Below are 12,010 nucleotides of genomic sequence, written 5' to 3' on the forward strand. Positions count from 1 at the left end.
AATAACATAGAAAGGATATTGAGAATATAATATTCTTAAGAAAGATTCACAAGGATTTGACAGGGCACTCTTTCACACTACACAAGAATCAGCCAGAGCTATTTCACATTGGGGTTAGCATCCGTGTGTACCTTTAGGTGGTGGAACCTTAGGCTTTTTAGGAACAGCTTCACGGACTTTTTCTTCTGGAGTGATTTTCTTAGGTACTTCAGGTGCTTTAAAGATATTTACTTGTCTTAGTTTCAAGAATGTCATAATTAGGTATAAAATATCAAGAGTAAAGTGGGGGCGCGGGGAGAGCTATTAAATAGAATGTCCAAAATCTCAGTCAATGCACTGCATGTCTTTCAGCTGCCTTGCTGAAAATTCTTATTAGAGACAACTCGTTCTCGGGGGCCGGTAGTACTTTCTGTTGTTATTTAGAACTTATTCCTAGTGCTGTAAGGCAGAGATTCCAATGTCAAATCCATAGGGAAGAAAAGCCGAGGAACCAATGTTCACTGCTGCCTAATAAGATGGCCAAGGTGAGAAAGACCTTAGGGCTTTCTTTTTCCGCTAGAGGGCAGCAAACCAGGAAGACGGTAGGATAGAATGCACATTGCAATTTCTGCCATGTGCAGCTGTCATGAAGAAAGAGTGCTCTTTCTCTCCTTTGTGCAAAGTGATTCATGGGGATTTATGGCCGCTGAAGACTCAGCAGAGGCAGGTAGGTACCTTTAGGTGCTGGCGCCTTTGGTTCTTCAGGAGCACGGATTTTTTCCTCAACCGTCATTTTCTTGGTGACCTCAGGTACTTTAAAGACAGCAGAGATAATTGCCTTTACTTTGGAAACACGCAGACAGATCTTAGCAGGTAAGATGTAAGAGCAAGGGACACAGAGCACGGTCACATTATAAAAGAGACATTGCTTTGCACACTTGAGACAACACTTAACAGAGTTGACTTTCGACAACAAACATGGCCGGGAAAGTCCCCGGAACACCCAAGTTACACGGACCAAACTTGACAAGGACAACTGACAGCATGCCGGCACACGGTGCCCTTTCTGCTCGCTCTGGAAGGACAATTGCACCATTTTCTTTGATGAGAGAGCTTTACTATCTACTCTTTCATAGCCTCCAACTATGTATTATTGGGGTGATGAAAATGAATAGAGGAGGGGCTCTATCACATATCTATGATGTACGACCAATAGCTTAATACCTCAATAATAAATAGGGAAACGGAGCTCTATCAATAATGAATAAGGAAATAGAAGTCTATCAATAAGGAAACCAGTGAACAGATAGATAATCAAAGACACCAAAGGATGACCACAATCACACTTTGGTCAGTAGGTTTTTGGGTTTGGCTGTTTTAGGATAACGACAGTGACATCTGTGTTTGTAGACCTGCTTTTAGGTTTTTGGGTCACTTAAAAGATATTAATTATTTCTGACATTCCCATAACACAAAACAGAAAACAAAAACACCAAGTCAAACACAAAGTTGTCCAGCAAGAAAGAAGCAACTGAAGACAGCGTTATGAGTACAGTTTTGGCATAAATACCTTTAGCTGGTGGCTCTTTTCGAGGGGTGACCTTAGTTGGTGGCTTTTTTGGAGGAATGACTTTCTCAGATACCTCAGGTCCTTTAAAGATATTAGTGTCTGGTTTAGAATAGACTCATAAAATACCATGAAGCATTACTTAAATTAAAACTGTACACTGGGGTCTTATAAAATAGTTCTTTTTAACATTTTATATTATGCCTGCTTTAAGAAAGCTGTGACTTTGTGATTTATGCAATACATCGCTATGTTAAACGTGCACATTCCATTATATCAGGCGTTCATCTGTGCATGACCTGGAGTAGGCCTGCAGACTGTGTATGTGAACTATGTTTTGTTCTTAGAATTTACTAGAATTTGGGTATTATGGCCAGTGCTTCATTCTTTCTCTGATGAAGATAACCACAAAATGGCAAATGCTTTCAACAGGTAAATATTAGTTAGTACACAGGTGACTCAAATGTGAATGGTTACTTTGCCGAGCCTATGAACTCCTCAGTAAACTGAGAAGTGGGTCAGTGAATGAATGGCACCTGTGATAATCACGTAACTATTGCTAGACTATAAAAAGAATCCACACAGTCCTACAGCGATGTACAGAGCATGGAGTTAAGTCAGTATCATGTTTAATGCTCCTGCCTGTAAAAATGGATGACTCTGGGGGGATTACTCTCTATGCCTTATCGCTTTCTTACAACTTAAAGTCATGCTTAAACTAGTGCACGGGGCTAACGTCCCGAAGTGAATCTACAAGGACCTTTGAGAAAAATGTTGATAAGCACGAGTCTTAACATGCGATGGCATCTTCAGGATCCCCTATACCTTTTTTAGGTGGGATTTTGGGTTTTTCGTACACTTCCTCTTCTTCAGCCTCTAGAAACTCAATGACCCTGTGGACCTCTTCCACTTTGTGTTCTTCCTGGAACCTGCGTTCTTCCACCCTGATGAACTCCTCCACCTCGTGGAACTCCTCTTCCTCAAAGTATTCCTGCACCTCGTGGAACTCCTCTTCTTCGAAAGCCTCTTCCACTTGGGCTTCCACAAGTTCTAGCTCTATTCTTTCCTCGACTAGTTCTTCCTGCTGGTAGGCAACTGATATTTTTTCTTCAAAAACAGCTTTCCCTGAAAGAGCATTGACTTTAAGAGATTTGTTTTTTAAAAAATACAAAACAAAACAAAACAAAACCAATAAGATGAAACAGATGTCAATTCAAAATGTAAGAAAAACAAGTAAAAGAAGTCTCCCCATGAAAGGATATGAAGATCAAAGAACTTTCCAGAAAATACCTTTAGCAGGGGGAACAGCTTCCTTTTTGGGCACAGGGACTTTCTTTTCTGGGATTTTCTTCTTTTCTGGGACTTTCTTTGGTACTTCAGGCACTTTAAAGACACATTTTAAATATTTACAACCCCCAAGAGTAAGCCCAGACACTGCACACCAAAATTAAAGACACATGGACATAAAACACAGCTTAATGAAGAATGGGTAAAGGACTTTGGGTTTAGAAGAGAAAGTGTACCTTTGGCTGGTGGGGCCTCTTTTTTCTGGGCAGGGACAGGAACCTTTTCCTCAGGAATTTTCTTTGGCACTTTAAAGACATTGGGTGCCTTAGTCAGATGACAATGCTCAATAACACACACACACACACACACACACACACACACACACACACACACACACACCTCAGAAACTAGTGGTTTCATCTGTGCATCTAGGAAGTTAATCTGGGCTGATGAACAATTCTTTTATAGGTAATAGAGATGCTTGTCCAAGCACTCACTTGTGCTGTGTAGATCCTCAGAAGCCAACATGTGCCCACAAAGAAGCTTTGCTACTTCTAAAACATCAGATGTTACCAACACTGGGCCTAATTTTACAATGTTTAATTTGATGATTTTCTTTTCAACCTGATCATCACCCTAGAGTATGTGGACTCTGACCTAGGCCTAGGAATTGTTGGGTATGATGTTATCTGCTGAGGAGTCTGCTGTGTTAGGGGCAGTGGACTTAGCGTTGCTGAAGACGCTATTGGGGCATTAATTGAACTAAGAAGCAAAAAGAAAGGGACATTTTATAACCTCGAATTACCAGGTTAACGATGGTAAAAAGGACATGGGGATGTTTAAAGTTACTTATTATCTAAGTATCAGAATAGATTTTTTTTTTCTGTATAAAATAGTAGATATAGTGAAAACTTGTAGCATGAAAATGTAGTTATATAACGGAGTGTAGTCCGAGAATAGTATGAGGGTAGAAAGGATTGTTATGACCTTAAATTACAGAAAGATCATGGTGGGAATTAAGTTTTCCAGCTGTTTAAATTAAGAGACTTCTAAAATAGTCTGCACCAGGTTACACACGTGGGTACGTTATTTGCCCATTGAAACTGTAGGACTTCCAAGGAGATGGAATACCTGACTTTTTAAGTTGTAATTTGTCAGTTCGCTGTGGCAGTTATCTTAAGGAACAGGTGAAAATAGACACAGCACTTTTTAGAAAAGAACAGCACTATGGGCTAAAGAATTGGCAGGGTGGCTGTACCTTTTGTGGGGGGTGCCTCCACTTTCTTAGGGATAGGAGTGGGCGCTGCAGGCACGGCCTTCTTCACTACTTCGGGTGCTTAAAAAGATATTGCACGGACATGTTGGAAAAAGTCACATGCAATGAACAGACCAACCCAATTATCAACATATAAGCAGAGCAACAGAAAACATTGATGTATTTTAGGAAGATGTTAGCAGCCTAAGTGATAGTTACACCAGCCCAAGAGTGAGCAAGACAGCAAGAGACTTCAGTCTGCAGGGATGAATGGTTTAAGAATTACTCTTTAAAAACGAGTGCTTCACCACACAAACAGACTGTTCTCCAGCCTTTGAACTGAAAGCGAAATTGAGGATTGCAAACTAGGGGGAAGGACTAAAGTGAAGTAACAGAAAAAGCAAACAGACAAACAAACACACACATCCAACCCTCAGTTGTGGTCAGATTGCAAGGAAGGAGGAAAAGTTAGGGAAAAGGAAAGGACCACAAAGCTTTAACTACCAGGCGTGCACGCTCTCCAGGCTTCATGGATGTGCTACCAAGAGAGTATGTAGCTGATGATTAGGGTTAGACAGTTCAGAGCACCAAGGCTTTGGAACGTCGGATTCATCAAAGTGGCTGTACCTCTAGGTGGCAGCACCTCCTCCTCCTCTTCCTCCACTATCTCTTCCTCCTCTACACTAGGTGGCTCTTCTGGAATCTCTTCTGGAGTGGGTTCTTCAGCTTCCTCATATACTTGAAACAGATTATTTTGTAAATTATTTTTTAAGCCCTTTAAATGTTAGACTGTTAGATTAAAATCACACCATCTCAAAAAACACTTGGCCCCCTAAGTGCTCATGATCACAAATCTGGAAAAAAAAAATATGCCCAATCCTTAAAATATGTTAGGTTCTTTCCAGTGTTGGAACTGAAAAGGCCCCCAGAGGATTTAGTTGGAATTATTATTATTATTATTATTATTATTATTATTATTATTATTATTTTAGTGAAGGTGGGAAGATTTTTTAAAGCAAGTATTCTAATTAAATTATTCTAATTATCCTGTTCCTAAATAATTTAGAAGTCAGATTTTCTGCAGCAGTTGCTCAAGGTACTCTGAGCTTACTCTGAGAAAACCTTTCTCCATCATGACTTCTGAAGATATTGGGAGAGGAAATTCTTCTCAATATTCACATACGAAAGACAAAAAACACTGATTTCACAGAGTTAGTGAGGGAGAGAATAAAGAGGTTAACGAGTCTATTTCAGTTTTCCATTGAAACAAGCCACAAATAAACAAGCTAAATGTGCAAGAACAAGAAAGAACTGGCTTGCCCAGCTTCTTCTAGGCAAATACTACTTTCTATCACTGTTAGACGGTCTGTTTATTCTTAGGGTGAAGTGCATGTTATGGCTCCTTTATGTATGAGATAGTGACAAGAGAAGAAGGCCTAGAAATGCTGTTTTCATAGGAAGTCATCATCTACCTTCAGTAGGTGGAACTTCCTCTTCCTTAGGGGGGATGATCCGTCTTTCTTCCACCTTCTTAGGCACCTCAGGAACTTAAAAGACATTGATTGTTTTAGGCACTTAAAACTCATATGCTGAAGAAGAATACTCAAAGACCAAAGTTCACATTTTCAACCCAAGAGAGTGAAAATCACAGCACAGAGAACGGCATGACACACTGACAGCATCACAGTTAGTTAAGGAGCAAATGAAGACGCTGTGGAACCATCGTGAGACCATCTTTTGTAGCTAGACTCTCTCTCTTTCAGGAAGTGTGACAAGTATTCGGTCACTTCTGGCTCTTTAAAGATGTGTAACATATGTCATTTCAATTTGCAGGAATAGTGTACAGAGGAAAAGCAAGGCAAATAACCAACAGACATACCAAGTGGGAAGCGAACACAGCAGCATGACACAACAGAGGCACAGTGACAAAGGTCAGTGACAGACCAGAGAATGTCAGCATGAGTGCTGAACATCCTATATGGATGACCCCTCAGGTCAACAATGGCTCAGCCAATAAGCATGTACCTTTGGCAGGAGGAACCACTGCTTTCTTAAGGGCAGGGGCAGGCACCTTCTTTTCTGGTTCAGGTTTCTTAGGAACCACAGGAACTTTAAAGATATTTTGAAATTTCAGTCTCGCAAACACAAGGACATGGTGCACAACTATAGCAGAAGTTACACCCACAAATACTGAACAGGGCATTTTGACTTAGTGGGCGAAGGAAGGAGGGTGTCCCATGTGCTTGGGAACATAAGAACATTGGAGGCGCTGTACCTTTGGTAGGAGGAGCCTCCTCTTTCTTGGGAACAACTACTTTCTTCTCTGGCACTTTCTTCTTGATCTCGGGCACTTTAAAGACATCATTTCATGATGAGAATGTATTTTGAAGAGCAAAAAAGAAAGCAAGAAGTCTATGCACACAGGAAAACTATCATGCAACATTCACTCAAAACAGGGAGGGAATGTGAGCCTCAGCCCAACAGGATGACTGGAATTTGTAAGGCACAGCATCAGCAAACAGCTGGTTATCTGAGGTCAGATGCTATCAATTTATTGACTTAAATTTAGCTAATAATCTGGCTAATACCTATCTGAAAATACCATGTGACAATACGCCTGGTATAAAACATTATAGTTAATTAAAATGTTGCTGTCATGGCTTTTTTGGGAAACCTTAAGTACCTTAAGATATGAATATACTTCCTAGGTATTGTACCATGGCCTGATTTATGATGGTAAATACCAATGTTCTTCATTCAATAATGCGATAATATAGCTTGTCTTATTTTATCTTATAGTAATATGAGATATTCATTAGTATCCCTATTTTATGAAGGAGCTAACTGAGGCTCAGTTTGGCAAAAGGACTAGAATAGAACAGCAATGTCCAAAGTCAAGGTTAAACCAGAAATGTGCTGCATTTCCATTTATTTTTATGTTTTAAAATATAAACTATTATTCAACATTTTAATCTAAATTGTCAGTGCTTTCATGTAAACTATTAACAAGTGTTTTGATAAATATATCATCTTTTGATTTTCAGTCACAAAGGCACTTATGACAAGGCAGTATAAAGGATAAAATTTAAAACATGAATTATGGAGAGGGCAACATTTGGAATGTAAATAATTAAAAAAACATGAGCTTATGTGTTTTTAGGTAAAGTTTTTCTTATAGATAAGTTAGATGTTCAGAGAATCCATATGAGACATTATTTGGTTTTAATAAAATTACATCAGGTCAAGTAGCTTTATGATAATGCTGCCTTTAACCTTTCATGTTAAACAGTGCTATGTGAGCATCATCTAATAGAAAAGAATGGCTATTGGGATCCTCATCAGCCTTAGGAGTAAAAGATGTCCCTTTTATAAGAGGCCCATCTGATGAAGCAATCAGATGGCGAGGTCTGTGTTCACTCTGAGGGGTATACCTTTGGGAGGTGGTGGAGGCTCCACTTTTTTAGGGGCAGGAACGGGGACTTTCTTCTCAGGTGCAGTTTTCTTTGGCACTTAAAAACATTTCATTTAAAGACATTAAGAACCACATAAGGTATCACATCTATAACAAAACACATCCAAGGACAGGACCCCAAACAATCAAACATCAAATAGAATTTGAAGACATGCGGACCGTTTACAATGGACAGACACATAAAGCAGGTGCAGAAGGTAAGATGAAGATGTGCCTTTGATAATACAAGGCTCCGATGACAACGTCATAAACTATTATACAAAGTAAGAGACAAATAAAAAGATCAGAAGGCAGACACCAACATAAAAAAGGTCTTGATTCCAAGATCTGCTGTACCTGGTGCAGGTTTTGGCACCTTAGGTTTAATTTCTGGAGGAGCTTCTTCTTCCTCAGGGGGAACTTCCTCTTCCTCAGGAAGAGCTTCTTCTTCTTCTGGAAGAACTTCCTCTTCCTCTGGAAGAACTTCCTCTTCCTCAGGTGGAGCTTCCTCCTCCTCAGGTGAAACTTCTTCTTCAGGAGCAGTGACTTCCTCAAATGGAGCTTCCTCCTCCTCCTCTTCCTCCTCTTCTTCCTCTTCCCGAGGCAGAGCCACAGGAACTGGGACTACCTCCCGTTTCTTTGGCACTTTAAAGATATTTATTCAATTTATACAAATTCTATGTTTGTGTAAACTAAGAACGATAGCGGGGTAACATGAAAAGCAAATGTTCTTTGGTTACAATGATCACTGGCACACACACTGTCAAGCAAGCACGGTTAGTTCGGCTGCACGGCACTCATTCTAGTCCCTTTGTGCCCTGGTTCTGCCCAGGATTAAATTACCTTTTGGGGGTGGAGCTTCCATTTTTTTCAGTAGAGGTGTTGGTTTCTTTTCTTCTGGAATGAGTTTCTTGGGCACCTCTGGCACTTTAAAGATATCATGTGTCTTTAAGAATGTGTCCTTCCACAATGTTTTATAGCCATAGATGTGAAAAAGGATCACACAATGTGGAAGACATAGCGAGACATTTTTACAAGCGTGTAGTTAGTACAGGGACATTTTCTTATGAATGAACACTAATGTTCGATTTCCCCCTTGTGTGTAAATGATGAAATAATATACCTTTTGCAGGCGTAGCCTCTACTTTCTTAGGCACAGGTACCTTCTTCTCAGGCACAGGTTTCTTGGGCATTTCTGGTACTTTAAAGAAATGATTTAGGGAAAATTTTATACAACACAAAATTATCGAGTATAAGCATAGTCTGGAAAATGATAAGGCAATAAAATCATAGTGAAGAAACTCCAAAGCAGTATTTCATGTTAAAAATAGAAATCTGATTTTGTAAAGAGATGGCACTAAAGCGGTGTACTCAAAGAACATGTTATTGAACCAATTAAATATTTTATTCTCGTATAAATCTGAAATTAAAGCGTGTGCCCCAACATGCTTGCATACCTTTGGCTGGCGGTGGTTCCACTTTTTTGGGAACCGGTACTGGCGCCTTCTCCTCTGGTACAGGCTTCTTGGGCACTTCCGGGACTTAAAAGATAATAAATAAGGTCACTGTTACATTTTTCTAATCGCAAAGGAGTCTAGTGACTTAGGGACAATAGAATCATCACAGATGTGTCAATAAGTTCACTGTAAGACAGAAGCTAATCATAGCTACAAAACAAAGTTCTAGACATGCAGGAAAGTTATAATAAGAACCACCAAATAAACACGGAACAGAGACACAGACAGCACAAAAGGCTTGGTAATAGGTTTGGGCCATTTTGATGGCATGAATTTACTTTTCACTAACAATTTGCCACTGAAGAAGGCACCAAGTGTTAAACAGAAGCATGCTTCAATGACCGCATTTGGAGATGAATGTATGGCAACTGGCTTCTGTGACCAGCTGAGTGGTTCTTGTTCCGGTTTTAAAGTTATTAACAACACCACAGGGCAGGGATGACTAAGGCTCACCAAGTTACACTACATAGTAAACGGCTGCATTGAGAGCTGTACCTTTGGTGGGTGGAGCCTTCTCCTTTTTAGGAATAGGCACAGGAACTTTTTCCTCTGGCTTCTTGGGAATCTCAGGCACTTTAAAGACATTGTTTATAGTTAAGCTCTGACTGTGAGGAACAATGCCACATAAAGCACATCTAAGGTTGTAGCAACGCTTGGCAGCACACACAGCTTGTGGTAGCCAGGAGAGAGGTAAGCACCAGAGGACAGATGAAGTCGTCTATGTGTGTGAATGGTATATACCTTTGGCTGGTGGTGCTTCCTTCTTCTTGGGAACAGGAGCAGGCTTTTTCTCTTCTGGAACAGGTTTCTTGGGTACCACGGGCACTTTAAAGATAGCAATAAGATTTGAAAACATTGTAGAAGATGTGAATATGAAAAGTACACAGGTATATACTTCGGCATCTACAAAGGACTTAGGAATCAGTGCCAATAACCCCAAGAATCTGACCAAGTCAGACACCCCATCTCTGCTGCTTCCTTTCCATTGGCAGGAGCTTTCATCTACCTTTGACTGGGATTACTGGCACCACCTCTTCCTCAGCTATGAGCTCCTCCTCTTCATGAAGGTATTCTTCCTCCTCGTGGATATATTCCTCCTCATGGACGTACTCTTCTTCGTGAATGTACTCTTCTTCATGGACATACTCCTCTTCATGGACATATTCCTCCTCTTCCTCTACGATGTATTCTTCTTCGTGGGCTTCTACCTCCTCTTTGAAGACAACGACCTCTTCCGGTTCTCGTTTCTTAGGCACCCCTGGCACTTTAAAGATATCATCTTTAAGTTGGCTATTTTCCAATGCCTCAGTAAGGTTGAGACATTTTAAGAGCACAGACCCACGCATGACAAAAGATAGGCTCTCTGTTTCCTACAGAAGTTACACACAGAACTGAGTATGAATTCAACAGCAAAGAGGAGGAGAAACACAAACGAAGAGAGGTACCTCTAACAGGCGCCGTCACCTCCTTTGTAGGGGCAGGAACTTTTGCCTCTTGGACAACTCTCTTAGACTTCATGGGCACTTGAAATATTAAGTATAAAGGAATTTTAGAGTCAGAAACAGGCCATCTGACCATTTCTAACCTTCTTGTGCTTTAAATAGAATAATTCTGTAGCTGCCTCCAATCAAACATATACCTTTCTCTGTCAAAACCTTTCTGTTTTTCATGGGAAGGACTCTGGGTCCCACAGCTAAGTCAACCCATAGAGGTGCTCTAACAAGCTTGAGGCACTCAAGCAAGTTTGTAATAGAGACAAATTAGAAATGGTCTTCCTTCTTCCTTCCTTCCTTCTTTTCTTTCTTTCGTTCTTTCGTTCTTTCTTTCTTTCTTTCTTTCTTTCTTTCTTTCATATAGTTTGGTTTACAGAGATACCCTAAAATGTCCAAATTTGCAAAAGTCCAATGGTTGCAAGGAAGTGCAAGGAAGTTGCCTAAGACAAAATAAGAAAACCTGGGTGCTCAATTAGCTTTTTTAAAAGTTCTTCAAAATGACCTTGGAGTAGATATCAATTTTCAGTGATTTTTCTTATATTAATGTAACTATATTAGGAATATGCTAAGTGGTCACCGCATTCAAGCAAAAGTATTCTTTTTGAGAATATCATAGTCCCGGGGCAAAGCACAGCCACTGTATACAAGACTGTAGAAACATTTAGAAGTAATGCTAAAGCTAATGCTAGAGACAAATAAAGTAAGAGACAAGCAAAAGGCTCCATTCTGGAAAGAGGTGGTTATACCTTTGGCAACTGGTTCAGTCACCTGCTGCTTTTCACGTTTGGTAATTGAAATTTGTATTTTTTCCTCAACAACCTTCTTCAGTTCTTCAGGAGCTTTAAAGATATTAATTATGGAAGAATATCACAATGAATCTCACAAATGCCACAGAATAAATATCCACAAAGCACAAAGACCTGGCATGTATGAAATTGAACCAGACAATACACTCAGCAACAACTGAGAACAGCAGACAGGCAGTGAGTCACAGTCAACACAGTTACAGAACACAGGTGACACTATTTGGAACAGTTACTACTCTATCATGTACCTTTGGGTGGTAGAGGTTTGAGTTTCTTTTGAATGGGCAGGGGGGCTTTTTCTTCAGGGACAGGTTTCTTTAGCACTTTAAAAGACCAAGAGTAAGAGATTTACAAACTCAAACTAGATTCTCAAGGGTGAGAACAAAATGTTAAGAAATACACAACACAACATAACAGTCCCAGACCCACAATTCATACACATCCACTTCAACGCATCTCCACAGTGGACAGACAGAGCAAACAAAAGACTATAGCTGCTAATATTCTCACTCTACCTTTCGGTGGGGGAGCCTTGGGTTTAGCAGGTACCGGTTCTTGGGCAGGTTTTGCTGGAATAGGTTTCTTGGGTTCTTTAAAAGCACATACAAAGTGTTTAATGTTAGACTGGAAGGCACAAGTCAAACTAGAATAAGAA

General features: G+C 40.1%; 1 protein-coding gene across 4 annotated transcripts in view; it reads right to left on the minus strand.

The window, feature by feature from the left end:
- Window positions 1–12,010, minus strand: part of TTN (titin) — a 266,446-nt gene that overhangs the window by 131,737 nt on the left and 122,699 nt on the right. For 3 of the 4 annotated variants that reach the window (XM_080927461.1, XM_080927460.1, XM_080927459.1), the window contains 23 exons: window positions 11,871–11,945; window positions 11,604–11,678; window positions 11,296–11,388; window positions 10,502–10,579; window positions 10,063–10,320; window positions 9,798–9,881; window positions 9,552–9,629; window positions 8,997–9,080; window positions 8,663–8,740; window positions 8,383–8,466; window positions 7,897–8,184; window positions 7,520–7,597; window positions 6,364–6,438; window positions 6,114–6,197; window positions 5,561–5,635; window positions 4,716–4,826; window positions 4,092–4,169; window positions 3,070–3,138; window positions 2,837–2,929; window positions 2,372–2,671; window positions 1,550–1,630; window positions 715–792; window positions 132–215 (listed from right to left, as the gene is read on the minus strand). In XM_080927461.1, the coding sequence (XP_080783587.1) occupies window positions 132–215; window positions 715–792; window positions 1,550–1,630; window positions 2,372–2,671; window positions 2,837–2,929; window positions 3,070–3,138; window positions 4,092–4,169; window positions 4,716–4,826; window positions 5,561–5,635; window positions 6,114–6,197; window positions 6,364–6,438; window positions 7,520–7,597; window positions 7,897–8,184; window positions 8,383–8,466; window positions 8,663–8,740; window positions 8,997–9,080; window positions 9,552–9,629; window positions 9,798–9,881; window positions 10,063–10,320; window positions 10,502–10,579; window positions 11,296–11,388; window positions 11,604–11,678; window positions 11,871–11,945 (2,481 nt within the window). The remainder of the gene's footprint in view (window positions 1–131; window positions 216–714; window positions 793–1,549; window positions 1,631–2,371; window positions 2,672–2,836; window positions 2,930–3,069; window positions 3,139–4,091; window positions 4,170–4,715; window positions 4,827–5,560; window positions 5,636–6,113; window positions 6,198–6,363; window positions 6,439–7,519; window positions 7,598–7,896; window positions 8,185–8,382; window positions 8,467–8,662; window positions 8,741–8,996; window positions 9,081–9,551; window positions 9,630–9,797; window positions 9,882–10,062; window positions 10,321–10,501; window positions 10,580–11,295; window positions 11,389–11,603; window positions 11,679–11,870; window positions 11,946–12,010) is intronic. The other variant, XM_080927463.1, reaches the window with a different exon arrangement.

This window comes from Micromys minutus (genome assembly GCF_963924665.1).
Source record: "Micromys minutus genome assembly, chromosome: 13".
NCBI lineage: Eukaryota > Metazoa > Chordata > Mammalia > Rodentia > Muridae > Micromys > Micromys minutus.